Genomic DNA, 24,242 nt, shown 5'->3' with positions numbered 1-24,242 from the left:
AACAGCCGGTTCTCTGCGTGGATGCTACTTCCGGAAGTCCGTTCTATCTATCCATCCATCCATCCATCCAGTGGTGGGATTCAAATATGGGAACAACCGGTTCTCTGCATGGATGCCGCTTCCATTCTGGGCCTGCTGGGCAACAAAACATTAGCTACTGGTTCTGCCGAAGTGGTGTGAACCAGCTGTATGTGACCACTGTATCTTTCTTTCTTTCTTTCTTTTTTTCTTTCTTTCTTTCTTTCTTTCTTTCTTTCTTTCTTTCTTTCTTTCTTTCTTTCTATCTATCTATCTATCTATCTAATCTATATCTATCTATATCATCTATATCTAATAATAATAATAATAATAATAATAATAATAATAATAATAATAATGATAAAGTTAGAAAGGACCTTGGAGGTCATCTAGTCCAACCCCCTGCTCAGGCAGGAAACCCTATACCATTTCGGACAAATGGCTGTCCAGTTTCTATCTCTATCAGTGTCTATCTATCTATATCTCTATCTATCTATCTATCTATCTATCTATCTATCTATCTATCTATCTATCTATCTATCTATCTATCTATCTATCTATCTATCTCTGTCTATCTTCTATCTCATCTATCTCTATCTCTTATCATCTATCTATCTCTATTTATCATCTATCTATTAATCTATTCTATCTATCTATATCATCTATATCTATCTGTCTGTCTGTCTGTCTGTCTATCTATCTATCTATATCTATATCTGTCTGCTATCTATCTCATCTATCTGTCTGTCTGTCTGTCTATCTATCTATCTATCTATCTATCTATCTATCTATCTATCTATCTATCTATCTATCTATCTATCTATCTATCTATCTATCTATCTATCTATCCATCTATCCATCTATCCATCTATCCATGTACCCAGTGGTAGGATTCAAATAGCTGAACAACTGGTTCTCTGTGTGGATCCCGCTTCCGGAAGTCCGTTCCGGGCCTGCTGGGCAACAAAACATTAGCTACCGGTTCTGCTGAAGTGGTGTGAACTGGCTGAATCCCACCATCGGGTTTGGGGAGATTTTCATCAGAATTACATTTCTCACCCTTTGGCAACTTTAAGATGTCTGGACCAACTCCCAGAATTCCCTAGTCAGCTATTTTTTTCCCCCAAATCCAAGAGAAGCTTCTTGCATGAGGATAATTTTGCATGCAGGAAACTAAATGTTGATGGCGATTGTCAATCATCCAGATCTTGGTTGTCCCAAAGGTGTTTTTTCAGGAAGCAACCTTACTTTCTTGGTAATAATAATAATAATAATAATAATAATAATAATAATAATAATAGTAGTAGTAGTAGTAGTAGTAGTAGTAGTAGTAGTAGTAGTAGTAGTAGTAGTAGTAATAATAGTAATAATAATAATAATAATAAAGTTGGAAGGGACCTTGGAGGTCATCTAGTCCAACCCCCTGCTCAGGCAGGAAACCCTATACAATTTCGGACAAATGGCCGTCCAGTCTCTTCTTAAAAACTTCCATTGTTGGATCATTCACTGCTTCTGGAGGCAGGTTGTTCCACTGGTTAATTGTTCTCACTGTCAGGAAGTTTCTCCTTAGTTCCTGGTTGGTTTTCTGCTTGATTTATATCCATCCGTTGATTCTTGTTCTGCTTTCAGGAGAATAGGTTGACCCCCTTCTTCTCTGTGACAGCCCCCCCCAAATATTGGAACCCTGGCTATCATGTCACCCCTAGTCCTTCTTTTCGTGAAACTAGACGTACTCAATTCCTGCAACTAGTTTCTTCAGCCTTAGATTTCCTTCCATTCAGTGGCGGTTTGGGCTTGAGCTGCGTGGAATAATTTGGGGTTAAATTCCGCAGCTTATCAATATTTGCCTCGTCCAATAAAATCCCACTTTCTGTAGGAACTGACCAAAAGAGAGGTGGAATATATGGCCCTTTCCAGAGACACGACCGAAACCGATCTCAAACAGCGACGGGAGATCCGAGCTGGCACTGCCTTCTACATTGATCAAGTGAGTAGCAAAACTCACTTTTGCCCTTCAGGATTTCTTTGCTATAAACCCAAAGGATTCACCTGTAGAGACTGACCGGTCCACCTGTCGGATTTCACTGTTGGAAGAACAGCTGTATCGCTTCGACGTTTTAGAGGCAACGGCTTGAAATCTGTGGCAAGAGCCGGAAGCAAGTCGTGTTTTAAACGCTGTTGCCTTATTCTGAATCAGCGGAGCACAACCTTAGCTAGATAAATCGGGGGGGGGGGAGGAGTTTCATCTTGGTGGGAAACAATTTTGTATGTCGCAAATTTTTTGAAAGGAAAATGGTAGCTTTTAGTTGCGCAATTGAGAATAGAGTAGAGTAGGGTAGAGAGTAGAATAGAATGGAATGGAATGGAATAGAATAGAATAGAATAGAATAGAATAGAATAGAATAGAATAGAAAATATGGAATGGAATGGAATAGAATAGAATAGGGAATAGAATAGAATAGAATAGAATAGAATAGAATAGAATAGAATAGAATAGAATAGAATAGAATAGAAAATATGGAATAGAATAGAATAGAATAGAATAGGGAATAGAATAGGGAATAGAATAGAAAATATGGAATGGAATGGAATGGAATGGAATAGAATAGAGAATAGAATAGAATAGAATAGAATAGAATAGAATAGAATAGAATAGAATAGAATAGAATAGAATAGAATAGAATAGAAAATATGGAATAGAATAGAATAGAATAGAATAGAATAGAATAGGGAACAGAATAGAAAATATGGAATGGAATGGAATAGAATAGAATAGAATAGAATAGAATAGAATAGAATAGAATAGGGAATAGAATAGAAAATATGGAATGGAATGGAATAGAATAGAATAGAATAGGGAATAGAATAGAAAATATGGAATGGAATGGAATAGAATAGAATAGAATAGAGAAGGGGAATAGAATAGAATAGAATAGAATAGAATAGAATAGAATAGAATAGAGAAAGGGAATAGAATAGAATAGAATAGAATAGAATAGAATAGGAGAAAGAGAAAGAGAAGAGAGAAGGAGAATAGAATAAAGTAGAATAGAATAGAGCTGGAAGGGACCTTGGAGGTCCTCTAGTCCACCCCCCTGTGAATGAATGAATGAATGAACGAACGAATGCCTCTGTTCTCGATCTGGGTGGGGGCAAGCTGAATAAGATCCAGAGGTCTTCTCTGTCAAGTCCTTTTGTGAACTACCCCCGGCTGTTCCTCTCCCCGGTGCTGATTTTCGTTTTGATTCCTAAGTGTGCGGTCCGGGCCGCTACGGAAGGTCGGATCCTGGTTCTGGAAGGCCTGGAGAAGGCGGAGCGGAACGTCCTGCCCGTCTTGAACAACTTGCTGGAGAACCGGGAAATGCAGCTGGAGGACGGCCGGTTCCTGATGTCGGCCGAGCGTTACGATAAACTGCTGAAGGTAAGCAGACGCCTCGGAGCTCCTTCAAAATTGACAGCCGAGTAGGCTGCGCGGACTTAATGCATCTCAACGAACGAACGTTGCCAAGGAATGCGTAACCTTTCCGAAAGTTTATTTTACAGGTTGTCACGTAGCCAGGACTTGCCGCGTGGGTTGCTTTTAACCCCAGTGGCCTCTCCTTGCCTTCTGTCTCCCTGAACGCTAGCGCCGTGTGCACCCTCGGGATGCATTGACGTTGACCGATAAAGGAGAATATTTGTAGCTAAAGGGTTGAAAGGAAGAGCTCTCTCTGAGCTTGGATGTTTTCTTGCAGGCGTTTCGTGACCCAGCTAGGGAACATCTTCAGGGCTAGAAGGGAGTGGGGTTTAAGGAGGAGGAGGAGAAGTGTGGGGTCCTTGGTGCTCTCTGAGCTTGGATGTTTTCTTGCAGGCATTTCATGACCCGACTAGGGAACATCTTCAGTGCTAGAAGGGACTGGGGTTTGAGGAGAAGGAAGAGGAGGAAGAGAAGGAGAAGGAAAGGAGGAGGAGGAGGATGGGCAGGAGGGGAGGGAGAACTGTGGGTTCTTTGGTGCTCTCTGTGCTGTGTGGTTTTCTTGCAGGCATTTCATGACCCAACTAGGGAACATCATCAGTGCTAGAAGGGAGGAGGAAGAGGAGTGTGGGGTCCTCAGTGCTCTCTGAGCTTGGTTGTTTTTTGCAGATGTTTCATTACCCAACTGAGTAACATCATCAATATTACAAGGGCATGGGGTTTCTGGAGAAGGAGAAAGGGAGGAGGAGGAGGAGGAGAAGAAGAAGAAAAAGAGGAGGAGGAGGAGGAGGAGAAGAAGAGGTGGAGCAGAAGAAGGAGAAGAGGAGGAGGAGGAGGAGGAAGAGGGGGAGGAGGAAGAGGAGGAGGAGGAAGAGGAGGAGGCTTATGGGGTCCTTGGTGCTCTCTGAGCTTGCTTGTTTTCTTGCAGACCTTTCATTACGCAAACTCAGTAACGTCATCAGTACATGCCTTAATTGAATTCTCTGCCCCTGAAGCCATTGCTGAATTATAATAATAATAATAATAATAATAATTTAAAAACAGTTTTTATTTTATTTACTCGGTGTTTAGGAGCACGACAAAGAAGAGCTGGACTCTTGGAGGATTGTTAGAGTTAGTGAGAACTTCCGGGTGATTGCCCTGGGGCTTCCGGTACCCCGATATGTGGGCAACCCACTAGACCCACCGCTTCGATCTAGGTTTCAGGCCAGAGACGTTTATTATCTACCCTTCAAGGTAAGTAAACGTTGCAAATTTTAATTTTCAAAGGCTGGCTGCAGCTTAATGCACCTATTCCTTCATGGCCAACCCATTAATTAATTAAAAAAAAGAAAGCTGTACTCCAGATTAAAAGCGATTTCATTTTTCCGAAGCTCAGCACTTTGGTACATGAAGCGTTTTTGAGTCAGCAATAAAACCAGATCCAACCTGTTAAAACCTAAATGATCATATCCTGGGTTATATCCTCGCACAAGAAGATTCCTGCAATGATTTGTGATGCTTTTTTGTTTCAGGACCACCTTTCCCAACTGTACTTTATTGGAAAGAACGTGTCAACAGAAAGGTAAATAGGCACATTAAATCTCTGCGGAAGGGTTGAAACGCCTCTTTCAAGTTGCCTCGGAATTTAAATATTTGGAATAGGATGACAGACTCTGTAATAAACCAAACCTCAAACCTTGAATCGGGCTGAGCTGAAATTCTGATTGCGTGAGACTCTGATTCGTATTGCAAATTGGTGCACTCTGACTTAAATCGTGTGAGCTTTTTCGAAAACTGGGGTAAATTAAATCACAGTTCCCTGAATTCAGATACAGAGGGGAAAAAATCTACGGAGGTTCTCCGTCACGCAGGCGCTGCTTGTCCCAGAGGTGCTTTTTTTTTCAGGAGGCAACTGGACTTTCTGGTTTTGCTTTGAAGACATTTCGCTTCTCATCCCAGAAGCTTCTTCAGCTCCGGCTGGATGGTGGGGAACGGGAGGGTTTATACTCGGGATCCAAAAAGATCTGGACAAACTCGAACAATGGGCCCTATCCAACAAAATGCGTTTCAACGTGGAGAAAAGCAAAGTCCTACACTTAGGCAGGAAAAACCAAAGGCACAAATACAGATTGGGGGAGACCTGGCTCAAAAACAGCGACTGTGAGAGGGACCTTGGAGTCCTAGTGGACAATCACTTGACTATGAGCCAGGCGTGTGCAGCAGCAGCCAAAAAAGCTAACACAATCCTGGGTTGTATAAACAGGCATAGAATCAAGATCAGGCGAAGTATTAGTACCGCTTTACAAAGCCCTAGTAAGACCACAGGTGGAATACTGCAGCCAATTTTGGTCACCACATCACAAAAAAGATGTTGAGAGTTTGGAAAAAATTCAGAAAAGAGCAACTAAGATGATCCAAGGCCTGGAGGCTAAAACATACAAAGAACGGCTGCGGGACTTGGGTCTGGCTAGTCTAAAGAAAAGAAGAAATAGGGGAGACATGATAGCAGCATTCCAGTATCTGAGGGGCTGCCACAAGGAAGAGGGGGGGGACACATTATTCTTCAAAGCACCAAAGGGAAGGACAAGAAACAATGGTTGGAAACTGATCAAAGAGAGAAGCAACCTGGAATTAAGGAGAAACTTCCTGACAGTGAGGACAATCAACCAGCTTGCCACCAGAAATCGTGGGCGCTCCATCACTGGAGATTTTTAAGAAGAGACTAGACAGTCACCTGTCTGAGATGGTATAGGTTCTCCTGCTTGAGCAGAGGGCTGGACTAGAAGACCTCCAAGGTCCCTTCCAGCTCTATTCTATTCTATTCTATTCTATTGTCATTCTTCTTTTCTATTCTATTCTATTCTGTCACCTGTCTGAGATGGTATAGGTTCTCCTGCTTGAGCAGGGGGCTGGACTAGAAGACCTCCAAGGTCCCTTCCAGCTCTATTCTATTCTATTCTATTCTATTCTATTCTATTCTATTCATTCAGGGGTGGTGTCTTCTGCTCTCTTCCCCCTTAGACCAACTTCCAATAACCAACTTTTAATTCAAATCAATATACTGTACTTAAAAGTATCTATGGAGATTCTCAGTTACTTTTTGCTACCACTGCCAAAAAAAAAAAAAAAAGGACGTAAGATTGGGCACGACTCACTTACTGCATTGCTTAGCGATGAAAAGTTTGGGCTCCATTGCGGGCCGTAAGCCGAGGACTGCCGGTACCAAGCTTTGCCTTCCTTAAAAGGCCCTTTGAAATTATTGCAAGCGTGCCAAGTCTTCCAGGCAAGTTAATACTGATTTTTTTTATTTATTTCTAGAATCTCGCAGATGTTGTCCTTTGCCACGACTCTCTGCACCCAAGAATCGTCTTCGCTGGGCCTGCCCGATTTCCCCTTAGACAGTTTGTCCTCTGCTGTGCAGATTCTGGTAGGTCTGTGCCCATTATAAGGGGGTCCTCGGTTTACAACCGATCATTCAGCCACCGTTCAAAGTTACAACGGCACTGGAAAAAAAGGAGACTTATGACCGTCTTCCACCGCAGTCGTTAAGTTAGCTTAACATTGGCTTTGCTTGTCAGAAGGTCATTAAAGGGGGATCACGAGACCCCCCGGGACTCTGCAACCGTCATAAGTACATGCCAGTTGCCAAGCCTCTGGATTTGGATCACCTGAAACATGGTGGGTGCTGCTGCAACAGTCATAAGGGTGAAAAACGCTCAGAAGTCCCTTTTTTTCAGTGCCGTTGTTAACTTTGAACGACAAACTGTTGTAAGTCAAGGACTTAACCTGTATTCGGATTTATCCGGATGCTTTGGGTTCTTAGAATCCGGAGCCCTCTTTAAAAATCTATTTTGTGACTCAGACACTCTTTTCTTCCTTCTGATCATGTCTGGGAATCTTCATTCACTGTTTCTGGAATACCTGTTTGTTTATTTATTTTTTGCAACAAACCACTTCTGTCGCCTGCCCAGTAGATATATATTTCAGGCTTCATTGATTCTTTTTATTTTATTTTATTTTAATGGAACATGTCTAAATATTCAGTAGATCTTTGATTTTGCAGGCCGTTTGTTGGCCATTAAAGTTAAATCTCCAGTGGGGGAGCGGAGTTATTTTCTTTGATTTACATCATTGGCATAGATCAGGGGTCTTCAAACTTGGCCCTTTGATGACTTGTGGACTTCAACTCCCAGAATTCCTCAGCCAGCGTGAGGGAACTATGACCCATTTATGACTTGTGGACTTCAACTCCCAGAATTCCTCAGACAGTGTGCCTGGCTGAAGAATTCTGGGAGTTGAAGTTCACAACCAGGAGTCTTCAAACTTGGCCCTTTTATGACTTGTGGACTTCAACTCCCAGAATTCCTCAGCCAGCGTGAGGGAACTGTGACCCCTTTATGACTTGTGGACTTCAACTCCCAGAATTCCTCAGCTAGCGTGAGGGAACTATGACCTTTTTATAACTTGTGGACTTCAACTCCCAGAATTCCTCAGCCAGCGTGAGGGAACTGTGACCCCTTTATGACTTGTGGACTTCAACTCCCAGAATTCCTCAGCCAGCGTGAGGGAACTATGACCCTTTTATGACTTGTGGACTTCAACTCCCAGAATTCCTCAGCCAGCGTGCCTGGCTAAGGAATTCTGGGAGTTGAAGTCCACAAGTCATAAAAGGGCCAAGTTTGAAGACTCCTGTCTTAAATCTAACAAACAAAATGGAGGCTGGCTGAGGAATTCTGGGAGTTGAAGTCCACAAGTCATCAAAGGGCCAAGTAAAATCTACATATTTAGATTTCTGCCTCTTTATATTGAGCTACACATCTGTTCCGGCTGGGTATGATGTAGCCTTGAACAAGTGCGACTTAAAAGGGAAGGAGAAGGGAAGGAGGGAAAAAACACACAAACACCCGTTCATTCTTTCCCAATCTCTAGAGATGTTTCTCCTTCAAGCTGCCAGAGACTTGGAATCTCAACAGATAAGCTTCACAAGTTTAACCTTGGAAGTTTGCAAATATTTAGCCAAAGGACTCGGATTAGTTCTCCTCCCAGGTACATCGGCCTGAGATTTTTTATGTTTTTGCTTCTTTGTCTTCCGTAGAATTCCTTCCCTATGATGTCAGTGCAACATATCCTCAACTGGCTTTATCCGTATAATGTTTTGCTAGGAAAAGAAGGCCAGACAGCCGTTGAAGACACCCTGAAAGTGAGTTTTTTTTTACTGAATTGCTGCACCAACCGAATCAAAAAATGGTGCTGGGAAAACTTAATTCAGCCCAGGGAGAATATCCCTTCCTTGATCTCTATTTTCTTAATTTGTAGGAAATTTTTCATATGTTAGAATATAGCAGCCCCTGGATTAGAACTCCAGACTTTTCTGGAACAGAAACATGGGGTATAGGGCAGGGGTAGGCCACTTTGGCCCCTTTTATGACTGGTGGACTTCAACTCCCAGAATTCCTGAGCCAGCATGGAGGAACTATGGCCCCTTCATGACTCGTGGACTTCGACTCCCAGAATTCCTGAGCCAGCATGGCTCAGCTTGGAACCCTCTCCCTTTCCCCTCAGCATGGCTGGCTGAGGAATTCTGGGAGTTGAAGTCCACCAGTCATAAAAGAGCCGAGGTTGCCTACCCCCTAGTATAGGGTCTCCTGCTCGAGCAGGGGGTTGGACTAGATGACCTCCCAGCCCCCCTGTTATTCCGTGTTATTCCAGAATATGTTTTTTTGGTTTTTACATTCTAGAAACTGAAATATTCTAAGAGCTTTTTTTATTCTGGAAATACGTTATTGGGGTTTTGCCAAATAGATATTCCGATCGTCGTCGTCGTTTTATTCCTGTGGCTTTTGCAGTTTTTGTTTTTTGTTTTCAGGGGTAAAAGAGGCAAAAAAAAATGACGAAAGCGGCGCTTTAAAATTACCCTCTCGTCTTTTCTCCATTGAATTCTGTTCAACGTCTTGAAGATAATAATGACGATGTGTAGCACGTTCTGTGAAGGACTTTGTCTTCACTTAATGGACTAACTGAATAACTGAAATAAAATATACATGTTAATGGTGCTGTTGTCTAAAGCGGGAGCCAGAATTGGCTTCGGAATGCCTTAGCCACGAAGCTAGAAACCAAATTTGATTTTGCTAAAGTACAGGTAGTCCTCAACTTATGATCCCAATTGTTCGGTAGCTAAGCAAGACTAAGTGGGTTTTACCCCATTTTATGACCGGTCTTGCCACAGTTGTTAGGGAGATGGGAGGGAGGGAAGGAAGGAGGAAGATGGGGGAAGGGAGGGAGGAAGGACAGGAAAGGAGGGAGGGAGGGAAGATGGGAGGGAGGGAGAAAGATCAGAGGGAAAGAAGGAGGGAGCGAGGGAGGAAGTTGAGAGGGAAGGAAGGAAGGAAGGGGGAGAGAGGGAGGGAAGGAGGAAGATGGGAAGGAAGGAGGGAGGGAGGGAAGAAGGAAAGAAAGGGAAGTAAGGAGGGAGAAAGATGGGAGGGAAGGAAGAAAGGAAGGGAGGGAAGGAGGAAGATGGGAAGGAAGGAGGGAGGGAGGGAGGAAGATGGGAAGGAAGACAGGAAGAGGGAGAGAGGGAAGGAGGAAGATGGGAAGGAGGGAGGGAAGAAGGAAAGAAAGGGAAGGAAGGAGGGAGAAAGATGGGAGGGAAGGAAGAAAGGAAGGAGAGGAAGGGAGGGAAGGAGGAAGGTGGGAAGGAAGTAGAGAGGGAGGGAGGAAGATGGGAGGGAAGGAAGACAGGAAGAAGGAGAGAGAGAAGGAGGAAGATGGGAAGGAGGGAGGGAGGGAGGGAGGGAAGGAGGAAGATGGGAGGGAAGGAAGACAGGAAGAGGGAGAGAGGGAAGGAGGAAGATGGGAAGGAAGGAGAGAGGGAAGAGGGAAGGAAGGAGGGAGGGAGGGAGGAAGATGGGAGGGAAGGAAGAGAGAGGGAAGGAGGAAGGGAGGGAAGAAGGAAAGGAAGGAAGATGGGAGGGAAGGAAGAAAGGAAGGAAGGAGAGAAGAAGGGAGGGAAGGAGGAAGGTGGGAAGGAAGTAGGGGGAGGGAGGAAGATGGGAGGGAAGGAAGACAGGAAGAAGGAGAGAGAGGAGGAAGACGATGGGAAGGAAGGAGGGAGGAAGGAAGGAAGAAAGAAAGGAAGAAAGAAAGGAAGGAGGGAGGGAGGGAGATGTGCAATAGGCCTCCCCCAGCCATTAAAAGGAAGTTTCACTCTATTCTAATGTCATTGTAAATCCTCCTAAGTTATTTAAAATCCATCTCCTTTGGCAATAATAGATGAAAATTACTTAAGAAAATTACTTAAAGGGCTGCAGCCAAGACGTTCCATAGCCTCCTGTCGCCCTCGCGCTGCCGCCTCCGCTCCTTCCCTCTTAAAAGACAGACTTTCTCACCTTAAATGTACCAAGTACCTCCTCGTATATCTCACGGGGTCCGTTTCCAAGCTGAGCATTTTTATTTTGGCCTGCTCGGTTCTTACGCCACGGTTTGCTTGCTTCTCTTCAAAGGAGGAGCTCATTCAAGCGCAATCAGACATATCTCAGGTTCTGGAGGGAGAAAAAAATACCATCTCACTTTACTTGTAATCGTTGCTTTACACGTCAAAAAAAAAAATGCAAGAAAAAAAATAAAGGGTCTCTCTCTTCCATAGCGATTTGAACTCCAAGATTCCAGGAAATTTTCTGTCCCTACGAACGTTATAAGCGTGACGAAGAGGGAGGGTGACAAGAGCTTGCAGGCTGACGTGACCATCGCCATAGCTGGAGAAGCTGTGACGTTCCAGGTATTCACTTAAAGATGTATTTAATAAGAAAAAAGGATAGGCTTATTTTTTGCCTTTCCTTGCATCTAATTCCCTTCCTTCCCTTCCTCCCTCCCTCCCTTCTCCTTTCTTTCCTCCCTCCCTCTCTCCATTTCCTCCTTTCTTTCATCCATCCATACCCTCCCTCCCCCCCCTTACTTCCTTCCATCCATCCATCCTCTCCCTCCCTCCCATCACCTTCCATCTCCTTCCTTCCTTCCTTCCTTCCTTCCTTCCTTCTTTCCATCTCCTCCCTCCCTCCCATTGCTCTCCTTCCTTCCATCTCCTTCCTTCCTTCCATCCATCCATCTCCTCCCTCCCTCCCATTGCCCTCCTTCCTTCCATCTCCTTCCTCTCTCCCTCCCTTTCTTCCTCCCTTCCTCCCTCCTTCCCTCCCATTGTCTCCCTCCATTCCATCTTCTTCCTCCCTCCCTCCCTTCCTCCTTCCCTCCTTCTTTCCATCTCCTCCCTCCCTCCCATTGCTCTCCTTCCTTCCTTCCTTCCTTCCTTCCTTCCATCCATCCATCCATCCATCTCCTCCCTCCCATTGCCCTCCTTCCTTCCATCTCCTTCCTCTCTCCCTCCCTTTCTTCCTCCCTTCCTCCCTTCCTCCTTCCCTCCCATTGTCTCCCTCCATTCCATCTCCTTTCTCCCTCCCTCCCTCTCTCCCTCCCTTTCTCCCTCCCTCCTTTCCTTCCTCCCATCCCCTCCCTCCCTAAATAAGTAAATAGACAAATAAATTAGTTAAATAAAGAATAGGCACTCTTTGTCAGAGCCCGGCTATCGCAGCCAGTTTGGTTGAGTGGCAGAGGAGCCAAAACGGGACAGCCATGAGCCAGGCGTCCGAAGGCCGGCTCTGTGGCCAGGTCTCCCCGAGCGTTCGGCGTCACGTTCGTGGCCTAAGAGATGCCGGGCGGGCCTCTCCCCCCACCCCCCACCCCCCCGTCCCGCCTCACGGTGCCAATCACGACCTCTCTTTGCAGGTCCCTGCTGGGGCTCAGCTCTCCGGCCCGAGTCCGGGGACCGAAGGCTTTGTCCGAACGTTCAGCCACGAACGGCTGCTGGCCGAGATGATGCAGTCTCACATGGTTAAAGACGTCTGCTTGATCGGACAGAAGGTAAGCACCCTAAAACACGTTCATCGACGGAGGAGCCTTTGCCGCTTCTCCAATCGAAGCGCTTCTTTGCGCGACCGTTTCGAACCCTTTTCTCTCCCTTCTCTCCGCGCAGGGTTGCGGCAAAACGGTTGTGGCTAAAGCCTTTGCGGCCCTGTTAGGATATCACATAGAACCCATCATGCTGTATCAGGTAAATTCTATACTTGGTGAATTGTATCATGCTTCTCCGGCCTCGGCCATTTATAATAATGATGATGATGATGATGATGATAATATATCAGAGCGTGCATAGGCTTTTTTTATATATATAAATATTTTATTAGGTTTTATAAGGATAGGAAAGGGATGGGATCGCTGCGGGTATAGGAAAGGGTAGGACTAGGGCAGTGATGGTGAACCTTTTAGAGACCGAGTGCCCAAAGTGCAACCCAAAACCCACTTATGCATCGTCGAGTGCCGGGTGGGTGTGGCTCATTGGGTGGGTGTGGCCCATTGCCTGGGCGTGGCTGCAGTGGTAACGGCAGACTGGGTGGGACTAAAAAGTTCAATCAATCAATTCCAACTTTGCAAGATCTTTTTTTTTCCCACGAGAAGTTGAAATTGACTGATTTTTTTTTGGCACACGATGGCAGAGGCCCAAAGCGAAAAGATTTATAAAACCCAGCTGAAGGCCTAGGACTGGGGCGACAGTGCGCGTGCCCACAGAGAGGGCTCTGAGTGCCACCTCTGGCACCCGTGCCATAGGTTCGCCACCACTGGACTAGGGGATTGGGAATGGATTAAGGATAGGTACAATGATGGGGTTACCCCCAACAAAAATTCCACGCTTCGCAAGCAAATTACCGTCCGGGTATAAATGTTGAATAAAGATCACTTATATAATACTAAACAGTTATCATAAACTGGGTTAACAATAATCATAACAATAAAGGATAGTAAATAAATATGATTCGTCTTGCTAAATAAGGATAATTAATGAAATACTAATTAATTATAATCACTAATGCTTAAAATCACATTCATCCAATTTAATTTCAGAGTCTTTTCTTGCTCTATCGTATTGCCAACCATTGATAAACATTTTCCCATGTTTTAAAATAGATAGAGCCTTCTTTTTCTTTGATCTCTAAAGTTAATCTATCCATTTCTGCGCATTCTAAGATTTTAGTAATTATAGTCTGGTCAGGTGGTAAACCTTCATTTTTCCAAAGTTGGGCAAATACTATTTTCGCCACTGTCAATACGTGCAATATTCATTCTCTTTCCCATAATTGATTCCTAATTGAGCGTGTACAGTCTTATTGCGCTGAGATAATGCAGGAATAAGCACAGTAAACAGTGGTTTATATTTATATTAAATGGCGGTTTATCCTACACTGTCTACAATGTCACACACCAGGAACAATATATATATACTCGTGCTGATACAGCAGGATCCAACAAGCCACAATTACAGCAGGAAACGGAAGAGCGAGAACACGTCCCTTTATATAAAGGCTCTTCAAAGGACACAGACCCTGCTGAGTCATTCTCATTGTTACATTACAGCTTACAGCTTACATTACACAAGCTGGTTAGCTGTGAATGGTTATAAGTTGAGGAGTACCTGTATACTCAGCTGAGGTGACTATTCATAGGTCAATCGTTTGACATGTCCACAGAAAAAAATGTCTAGTTGTGCTAGATTTTTCTAGAAACCTAGAACATCTCTTAAGAAATATTTCCAGGCATTGTGTTATCCGAAGATAGATACCTGGCTGAAATAGTGAAGACTCTTTTTCTAAGTGTTTGAGCCCACGATTTGTTTAAAGAATTCTGCATTGGCAGCTAAATCTAGATGGCTCTGGAGATTCTCCATCGTCCCAGTCCTGGTTGTCCCAAAGGTGCTTTTTTCACGAGGCAACTGGACTTTCTTTGTTTTTCCTTGAAGACATTTCGCTTCTCATCCAAGAAGCTTCTTCGGCTCTGACTGGATGGTGGAGGACGGAAGGATTTACATTCCTTGCAGTCATCTGGTTGTTAGTACTCTTTCTGAGAGTCGTTGAGGCCACTTGGAGGCTTATCTGTTTATCTGCCCCAGTGGCCTCAACGACTCTCGGAGAGAATGCAAATGACCGGATGACGGCGAGGAACGTAAATCCTTCCGTCCTCCACCATCCAATCAAGAGCTGAAGAAGCTTCTTGGATGAGAGGAGAAACATCTTCAAGGAAAAAACAAAGAAAGTCCAGTTTCCTCTTGGAAAAAGCACCTTTTTTTGGGACAGCCAAATCTAGCTGAGTTTGACTGCGGTCGCGGTGCTCTTCTCATTGTTCCCAGGATATGACAGCGCGAGACCTTCTGCAGCAAAGGTACACTCTGCCCAACGGGGACACCTCCTGGAGGCCTTCTCCCCTGGTCACCGCGGCCCTCCAGGGGAAGCTGGTCATTCTGGATGGCATTCACCGGGTCAACCCAGGCACGCTAGCCGTCCTCCAAAGGTATCGCAGCCGTGGTGGGGAGCTTTGTGGAATGCTACGAAGCATTGAGCCGCGTGCACAGCCTGTGGTCAGGTTCACTCTTCCATCTGAGAAGAGGCAGAACGGGCCTTGTTGGAGCGTAATTGCAAGACGTGTGCAGAATAGGTGGGGTCCTTGGTGCTCTCTGAGCTTGGTGGTTTTCTTGCCGATGCTTCATTATCCAAACTAGGTAACGTCATCAGTACTGATGATGTTACCTAGCTGGGTCATGAAAAGTCTGCAAGGAAACAACCAAGCTCAGAGAACACCAAGGATTCCACAGTCCTCCTATTCTTCTTCTTCTTCTTCTTCTTCTTCTTCTTCTTCTTCTTCTTCTTCTTCTTCTTCTTCTTCTTCTTCTTCTTCTTCTTCTTCTTCTTCTTCTTCTTCTTCTTCTTCTTCTTCTTCTTCTTCTTCTTCTTCTTCTTCTTCTTCTTCTTCTTCTTCTTCTTCTTCTTCTTGAAGAAGAAGAAGAAGAAGAAGAACTCCTCCTCCTCCTCCTCCTCCTCCTCCCTTCTAGCACTGATTATGTTACCTAGTTTGGATAATGAAAAGTCTGCAAGAAAACCACCAAGGTCAGAAAGCACCAAGGATCCCACAGTTCTCCTCCTCTTCCTCTTCCTCCTCCTCCCTTCTAGCACTGATTATGTTACCTAGTTGGGTCATGAAAAGTTTGCAAGAAAACAACCAAGCTCAGAAAGCACCAAAGACCCCACAATTTTCCTCCTCTTCCTCCTCCTCTTCCTCCTCCCTCTAGCACTGATCATGTTACCTAGTTGGGTCATGAAAAGTCTGCAAAAAAAAAAAAAAACCAATCAAGCTTTTCAGGGGAACTCACTATCATGTCCCCCCTCGTCCTTCTCTTCATTAAACTAGACATTCCCAATTCCAGCAACCATTCCTTGTACGTTTTAGCCTCCAGTCCCCTAATCATCTTTGTTGCTCTTCTCTGCACTCTTTCCAGAGTCTCCACATCTTTTTTACATCGTGGGGACCAAAACTGGATATATGTTCCCAGAAAACCCAGACTGATGACAACCCCGTTTATTTGTTTATTTCTTTCGCAAAACCTCTTGCAGATTGATTCACGATAGAGAGATTACACTTTACGACGGTACCAGATTATTGAGGGAAGACAGATACCGAAAGTTACAGGAAGACCTTCAAATCTCAGCTGAGGAGCTGCAGCAAAGGTAACCTGCTAGACATTTATTAAAACGAATTGCATTTTCAAACAGGCAGAGGGAGGAAAGTAAAGGACTTGCTGTATGTCTTTGGGAAGATCTGGACCAGGGGTCTTCAAACCTGGCCCTTTTACGACTTGTGGACTTCAGCTCCCAGAATTCCTCAGCCAGCCTCCATTTTGTTTGTTAGATTTAAGACAGGGGTCTTCAAACCTGGCCCTGTGATGACTTGTGGACTTCAACTCCCAGAATACCTCAGCCAGCCTCCATTATGTTTGTCAGATTTAGGACAGGGGGCTTCAAACCTGGCCCTTTGATGACTTGTGGACTTCAGCTCCCAGAATTCCTCAGCCAGCCTCCATTTTGTTTGTTAGATTTAAGACAGGGGGCTTCAAATCTGGCCCTTTTATGACTTGTGGACTTCAGCTCCCAGAATTCCTCAGCCAGCCTCCATTTTGTTTGTTAGATTTAAGACAGGGGTCTTCAAACCTGGCCCTTTTACGACTCGTGGACTTCAACTCCCAGAATTCCTCAGCCAGCCTCCATTTTGTTTGTTAGATTTAAGACAGGGGTCTTCAAACCTGGCCCTTTTACGACTCGTGGACTTCAACTCCCAGAATTCCTCAGCCAGCCTCCATTTTGTTTGTTAGATTTAAGACAGGGGTGTTCGAACTTGGCCCTTTTATGACTTGTGGACTTCAACTCCCATAATTCCTTAGCCAGGCACACTGCTGCCCTTCTAGATGTTGACAGCTGCCGTGTCATTTGTTCCCGTTTCCCATGTTTCTTTCTGATCTTTCCCCTTCCATGTTTATCAGCAGAGGCTCAGCTTTGAGGCTTGCAACATTCGGCTAAAAATAACCGTTTTGAACTTCAAGGCTTTGATCTGCAGGAGCGTTTTCAGAAACGGCAGTTGACCCTTTTGCATTTTTGCTTGGGCTTTCCCCCCCCCCCCCAAAAAAAAGAGGGCTCACTGCTGTGTAACTTCTTCACATTATTCCTGCAGACCAAAGTTGGACTAAATCTTTTGCCTCGCAGTACACAACTCTGTTGGGTGAACTGGCAAAGAAACAGAAAGTCTTCTTTTAGTCAAAATTTACAATTAGCAGGCGAGCACGCTTGGCTCGAGTAAATGCGTCATGTCTGCTTACTGCTCTGGCTTTCTCCAATTAATTAGGCATCATTAATTCTCGGTAATCTTGTAGTGAAGGGAAATCTCCCGGGTGAATCGGGGTTAAAGACAGCAAAGAGCGATTGCATGCGTAGGTAAGGGTTTAATTCTGATCTAATATCCTTACGCCTGGTTAGACGAATCAATTCAGGCTAGTAAGTTGTATGGGGGGGGGGGGGAAATGCTAGCTTGGGTATTTATTTGGGGACCCAGAACAGAAATGCAGAAACTGAACACCTGGAGGAGAAGGATAGGCAGAACCTGGGGTCGGAGTCAAGAGAGGAATCAACATGGAATCCTTACGTTCCCACAAATGCTCTAAATCCAATTCCTCTTGAATTCCATTAACTCTTTATCTCGCGCCAATTTAATGCTGACCGTTAGTTGACTGGATTCTTGCCTATAGATTTGAGAAATAAATCAGTTTAATTAGAACTTAATGTGTATTCTTTGCCCTAACTGTCATGCTTTTAGACAACATTCAGATGCCCTTCGGTTCTTGGCAAGGCAAAACAACTCAATATTGTTATTTTACATTCTTTTTCTCCTAGGGCTATTTTTCCCATCCACCCTTCCTTCCGAGTGGTCGCGTTGGCAGAACCGCCTTCCGTTGGAAGTACCACCCAGCAGTGGTTGGGCCCAGAGCTTTTGACCCTGTTCTTTTTCCATTATATGAAGCCGCTAAGCAAGAACGAAGAAATTAAAGTGATTAAAGAGATGGTAAGCCACTCCAGAGATTTGACGTTTGAGTCACCGTTGACCCTGTTCGTCTTCCTCTCTGTTTTGCACAATGAGTCACGGCAAAGTCATACACGCACGAGAAGCTGAATTACATGTAGTCCTTGATTTACAACTTACAATTTGTTGAGCGGCTGTTCGAAGTTACAACTGCAGTGAAAACGAACGGACGTGACAAATCATCGCACTATTGCTATTGCAGGCTAACTCTGCCCACAGTCAGGGGTTTGATCCTGACTGGCTCAAGGTTGATTCAGCCTTCCATCCTTCCAAGTTCGGTAAAATGAGGACCCAGATTGGTGGGAGCAAATATGCTGTAAACCCCTTAGAGAGGGCTGTAAAGCACTGTGAAGTGGTATATAAATCTAAGTGCTGTTGGTAAGTGGGAAGGGAGGGAGGAAGGAAGGAAGGAAGGAAGGAAGGAAGGAGCTGTGGTGGCGCAGTGGTTAGAATGCAGTATTGCAGGCTAACACTGCCCACTGCCAGCAGTTCGATGCTGACCGGCTCAACGTTGACTCAGCCTTCCATCCTTCCGAGGTCGGTAAAACGAGAACCCAGATGGTTAAGGACAACAGGCTGACTCTGTAAACCACTTAGAGAGGGCTGTAAGGCACTATGAACTGGTATATAAGTCTAAGTGCTATTGTTATTGCTATATTCAATTTCTCCTCTTTTCAGTATATTAAGTGTTCGCTGGTCTTCTCCACGTTCATTTGTTTGCATTAACTTTTGTCCCACATTCCTTGACGCTTCTCTTAAATCTCCTTGTGCCCTTTTGAGGTTTTGTGTGTGTGTGTGGATTTGTCTACACCAGGGTCGGCACAGAAGGAGGCTTATGCATTATTTGTTTCAGGTTCCAAATGTAGCCCGGGCCTCGGTGGAGAAGCTGCTGAAGTTAACGCACAAGCTTCGTGAGACCAACGATCCCACCGTGAGTTTTGACGTTTCCACGTTTGATCCTTTGTCTTGCTTTTCCATCGTCAAATCCCTAAAAGTCCACTTGTCATGGTTCCGACCGATGAAAGTCTTCGGAAGAACTTGGAGGCATTGTTTACCTTAAAGAAACTTTATTTGAGTAGCAGGGCATCGGCACTAACACAGTCGAAGCCAAAAACTGGATTCCCCTCCCCTGAGCCCATAGTATCAAGAGCACAATTCCTTACTCCAATTAACCGTCATAAATCACATTCCCCAATTAGCTTGAAATGCAGGCTTTCCCTCCTGTTCTCCAGCCCGCCAATTCTTATCATCTCTTGTTTCAATAACCTTGGTTCTCACCCTAGGCCCAGTATTGTTATGTCTATCTAGTGCACATTCCTCCCCCCGCCAGCATCATCTAACTCTAAAAGTAAAACATAAGAGGAAAATGGCTGCATCTTTAACTGTTGTCAAAGCAAAAACATTCAACGTTAGCAGCGTTGACACCACTCCTGTTGTCCCAAAGGTGCTTTTTCCAAAGCAGCTGGACTTTCTTTGCTTTTCCTTGAAGATGTTTCGCTTCTCATCCAAGAAGCTTCTTCGGTTCTGACTGGAGGGTGGAGGACGGAAGGATTTACATTCCTTGCAGTCATCTGGTCATTAGTACTCTCTCTGAGAGTCATTGAGGCCAATTGGAGGTTTATCTGTTTATCTGCCCCAGTGGCCTCAACGACTCTCGGAGAGGGTGCAAATGACCAGATGACGGCAAGGAATATAAACCCTTTAACGTTCGTTTATTTTATACATTGTTCTATGCCAGTGGTGGTGAACCTATGGCACGGGTGCCAGAGGCGGCACTCAGAGCCCTCTCTGTGGGCACACGCACTGTCGCCCCAGTCCTAGGCCTTCAGCTGGGTTTTATAAAACCTTTTCGCTTTAGGCCTCCGCCGCCGTGTGCAAAAAAAAAAAAGGTACAATCAGTCAATTTTAACTTCTTGCGGGAAAAAAAAGATCTTGCAAAGTTGGAATTGATTGATTGAACTTTTTAGTCCCACCCAGTCTGCTGTTACCACCGCAGCCATGCCCACCCAATGGGCCACGCCCACCCAATGGGCCACACCCACCCGGCACCCGACGATGCATAAGTGGGTTTTGGGTTGCAGTTTGGGCACTCGGTCTCTAAAAGGTTCGCCATCACTGTTCTAAGAAGAAAAAAAAGTGTTTTTTAATTTTTATTTCATTCAAATACAAATAACACAACACATACAAATCTAAATAAAAAAACGATAAAAAAAAATGCGAATACTACAGTGCACCCACACCCCGGAGACCATTTTTATTACCTATATTTCTTCTCATATAACAACTAACAACATACAATATATTTCAATTGTGCCCCTTATCCCCTCCAAATTGGGTAGCTAATCAATTAAGGGTGGTCCCAGATATTATAGCAGTACATAGAGATTTATTATGGAGCGATATAGAATTGAAGGAATTAAGGGAAATAGGCGATCCTATAGAAACATATTGGTTTAAAAAGGATATTTAAAAAAACTGTTAAGAGAATTCAAAATCCCTTTTTTAAAAATTTGATGGAATAAATGGAGATATCAGTTAATGCCAGGAATTTCTCCTTTAACGCCGGTGGTAGAAATGGAGAAATTCCCTAAGATGGAATTGAAAGATTGGATTAGTAAATTAGAAAAAAAAAAAAAATCAGATATATAAATGGGAAGACTGGAAGAACAAGATAAAGAATATGATACCATTTTTAAAAAAAGAGTGTTAATAATCTCGCTCAGTGTCGCAAGATCCACGCGGCGCTTCACGTCAATTCCGTTTCGTGTCCAAATTGTTTACAGGGCGTCGGTCTGAAAAGTAGGTTTTTCTCAGTACAGTTTTTCTTAAAAATGGCAAAATGTCCAGAGGCTGCTATCACATCAAAATGAGTCACATTTAGACCGAGAGGGAAATGCTTCTTACAGATGAATAGCGACAAAGCATCCACAGGAAAAAAAAAAAGAGAGAGAGATAAAAATAGCTTGCTTTTGCTGTCAATTGAACTTCATGCCTTAGGTACCTAGAGGGGGGAAAAAAGTAAGATTTGCAAGCTTCCAGATGTGTGCTGATTCACAAATGCGGTTGCCAGCTCAGTGTGCCGATGGCTCTCCCCGTTAAACGTGGATCCAGGTCCTCGCATTGAATCTTTCTGTGGGATATCAACGAGTTTAGATTTCTTTGAGCTGAATTATGGGGCTGGAGAAGACTCCTGCGAGTCCCCTGGACTGCAAGGCGATCCAACCGGTCAGTCCTGGAGGAGATCAACCCCGACTGCTCTTGAGAAGGCCAGATCCTGAAGTTCAAACTCAAGTACTTTGGCCACCCAATGAGAAGGAAGGACTCCCTGGAGAAGAGCCTGATGCTGGGAAAGATGGAGGGCAAGAGAAGAAGGGGATGACAGAGAGGGAGGTGGCTGGATGGAGTGGGACTTCGTCCTCCGTACTCGAAGTTACCTGAGGTCTTCTACCATCTCCTGTCCTTCCGGACCTCCTCTAGTTGGGACTGACGAGAACTCTTCCGGTCTAGGACTTCAACTTTGAGTTCATGAAGCCGGTGGATTACTCTTCCTTCCTGAGGGACCTCTTCTCGGACTACGACCCTTTCTACCTCCCGTTCTGAAGAAGGGGACGACAGAGAAGGAGGTGGCTGGATGGAGTCCCTGAAGCAGAAGGTGTGAGCTTCAATGGACTCCAGAAGATGACAGAGGACAGGAAGGCCTGGAGGAACGTGGTCCATGGGGTCGCGATGGATCGGACACGACTTCTCAACTAACAACAACAATACATGTTGGAAACTGTCTAGGTCAGGGCTGTTCCAGTCGTGGCAAGTTTGAGACCTGAGGACTCCACCTGCCAGAATCCCCCAGCCAGCGGTGGAAGTCCACAAGTCTTCAAATTGCCAAGATTGGATATTCCTGGTGTTCATGAATTGTCTTCGAATGCCGTGTTTTGTTTTCATTTCTGTCTTAAGAGGAGAGAAAAATCAAATTCCTGAACAAATTCAGGAAACGTTCCCGTCCCGGTGGGAATATTGGCTTTTCCTCTGTTGACATAATTATAATAGCTAATTAAGGCAGATTGGGCCAAAGGTGCTTTTTTTTTTTCTTCCCCAAAAGGCAATTGTACTTTCTCGGATTTTTTTTTCTTTGAAAGCGTTTCGCTTCTCTTCCGAGAAGCTTCCTCAGTTCAAAATAAGAAGCTCCTTGGATGAGAGGTGAAATGTTTTTAAGGGGGGGGGGGATTAAGAAAGTCCTGTTGCTTTTCAGAAAAGCACTTCTGGGAACAAATATAACAACAACAACAACAACAACAATAATAATAATAATAATAGTTGGAAGGGACCTTGGAGGTCATCTGGTCCAACCCCCTGCTCAGGCAGGAAACCCTATACCATTTCAGACAAATGGCTGTCCAGTCTCTTCTTAAAGACTTCCAGTGTTGGAGCATTCACAGCTTCTGGAAGCAGGTTGTTCCACTGGTTAATTGTTCTCACTGTCAGGAAGTTTCTCCTTAGTTCCAGGTTGCTTCTCTCTTTGGTCAGTTGCCACCCGTTGCTTCTTGTCCTGCCTTCAGGCGCTTTGGAGAAGAGCTTGACTCCCTCTTCTTTGGGGCAGTCCCTGAGATATTGGAAGGCTGCTATCATGTCCCCCCTTGTCCTTCTCCTCATTAAACTAGACATCCCCAATTCCAGCAACCGTTCCTTACATGCTTTAGCCTCCAGTCCCCTAATCATCTTTGTTGCTCTTCTCTGTACTCTTTCTAGAGTCTCAGCATCTTTTTTACATCGCGGTGACCAAAACTGGATGCCGTATTCCAAGTGTGGCCTTACCAAGGCCTTGTAAAGTGGAATTAACCCTTCACATAATCGTGATTCCATCCCTCTGTTAATGCAGCCTAGCACTGTGTTGGCTTTTTTGGCAGCTTCAGCACACGGCTGGCTCCCATTTAAATGATTGTCCACTAGGACTCCGAGATATGACTTGGATGATTGAGAATCTCCATAAAGGGATGACATGATACAAGTAGTTCTCGAGTTACAGCAGACCATTCAAAGTTACAACTGACTTACGCCCTTTTTTCACACTTAACGACCGTTGCAGCATCGCCAGGGTCACATGATCAAAATCCAGATCCTTTGCAAGTGATTCATATTTATGACGGTTGCACTGTCCGGGGTCAAGTGATCCTCCCTTTTGCGATCTTCTGACAAGCAAAGTCCATGGGGAATCCAGGTTCACTTAACAACCGTGTTACTAGCTGAACGAATGCAATGATTCTGTCATGCCTCCGTCGGAGCCTGAATATGCGGAGGAAAGTGAGCTGGAACGGGACCCTATGGAGGTCGAGGGAGAGGTGTCTGTGGCTTCAGAGGAATGTGGGGAAGAGCAGGCCGAGGCAGGCCAGGGCCCTTCAAGAGTGGGACAAGATGAACAGGAGAGGCAGAGTTCAGGCGATGAGCAACGGCCACCCCCTCCTGATCCTAGAGCACGGAGAGTGGAGAGAAGGAGGGAACAACGCAGGCAGGCTCAACTACTCGGGAGGAGAGCATCCTGCCCCTCTCCACAAGGCACACCTGGAGAATGAGACTTAAGCAGACCCTGTGGGGAGAGGCATTTGTCAGGAACAAATGCTGATTCCTTGGAGTGTTGTGTGTATTGTTGCTGATCTCTTGTTCTGTGACTTCTGCTTGGAAACCCGGAAACTCTGACCATTGGACTGGCTGACAACATTGCTTGGATGTTCAAAGATCTCAGACTATATTGTGGCTTCCCTTTTGAAACTGCTCAGGCAAGCGTGTCTTCACACAGACTCATTAGGTTTATGATGTACGTGTCATTCCTTGTTATCTCCGTGACCTTGAGTAAATTCCTCTCCTAATCAGACGATATATGAAACTCCTTGCAGCCAGAGGTGTGTGTGTCTTACTTTGTTCTGGGGCTTGCCAGAAACGTGGGAACATTTGGGGAAAATTTGGAGCAATTAAAGGATGGGTTGAATTGCCAGCTGACTGCATTGCCTCGCTGCTGTGCCCTGGGTCATCACAGATTCACTGAACAGCCGTGGCAAGGCAAGGTGTCCAATGGGGCAAAAAACTCACTTTAACAAACGTTTCATTTAGCCACATAAATTTTGGGGCTCCGTTGCGGTCGTAACTGGAGGACTTATCAGTTGCGGCTACAGCGTTGCTCTTTCGTAGCAAACTTTCCAGTTCGGCTGATATTTGAGAGGAGCAGACAAAATTGCGTTGAATTTCCTTTATTCCTTTTCCGTTCCCAGCTTGCACCATCTGTCTGGCGATGCTGGGC

At 44.8% G+C, this 24,242-nt stretch overlaps 1 protein-coding gene across 1 annotated transcript in view; it reads left to right on the top strand.

Annotated features, from left to right (window-relative positions):
- The window catches only part of VWA8 (von Willebrand factor A domain containing 8), a 105,359-nt gene that overhangs the window by 10,738 nt on the left and 70,379 nt on the right, over positions 1 to 24,242 (top strand). The window contains exons 4-16 of the mRNA XM_015811056.1: positions 1,895 to 2,005; positions 3,272 to 3,439; positions 4,544 to 4,708; positions 4,987 to 5,036; positions 6,773 to 6,881; positions 8,550 to 8,654; positions 11,100 to 11,231; positions 12,233 to 12,367; positions 12,480 to 12,557; positions 14,685 to 14,845; positions 15,943 to 16,056; positions 17,770 to 17,938; positions 18,810 to 18,887. Coding sequence (XP_015666542.1) covers positions 1,895 to 2,005; positions 3,272 to 3,439; positions 4,544 to 4,708; positions 4,987 to 5,036; positions 6,773 to 6,881; positions 8,550 to 8,654; positions 11,100 to 11,231; positions 12,233 to 12,367; positions 12,480 to 12,557; positions 14,685 to 14,845; positions 15,943 to 16,056; positions 17,770 to 17,938; positions 18,810 to 18,887 — 1,575 coding nt within the window. The remainder of the gene's footprint in view (positions 1 to 1,894; positions 2,006 to 3,271; positions 3,440 to 4,543; positions 4,709 to 4,986; positions 5,037 to 6,772; positions 6,882 to 8,549; positions 8,655 to 11,099; positions 11,232 to 12,232; positions 12,368 to 12,479; positions 12,558 to 14,684; positions 14,846 to 15,942; positions 16,057 to 17,769; positions 17,939 to 18,809; positions 18,888 to 24,242) is intronic.

The sequence above is a fragment of the Protobothrops mucrosquamatus genome, unplaced genomic scaffold, assembly GCF_001527695.2.
Source record: "Protobothrops mucrosquamatus isolate PMUCROS unplaced genomic scaffold, P.Mucros_1.0 scaffold28, whole genome shotgun sequence".
NCBI classification, from domain to species: Eukaryota; Metazoa; Chordata; class Lepidosauria; order Squamata; family Viperidae; genus Protobothrops; species Protobothrops mucrosquamatus.
Note: the sequence above shows the minus strand (reverse complement) of the source record. Positions and strands in the feature narration are given on the sequence as shown.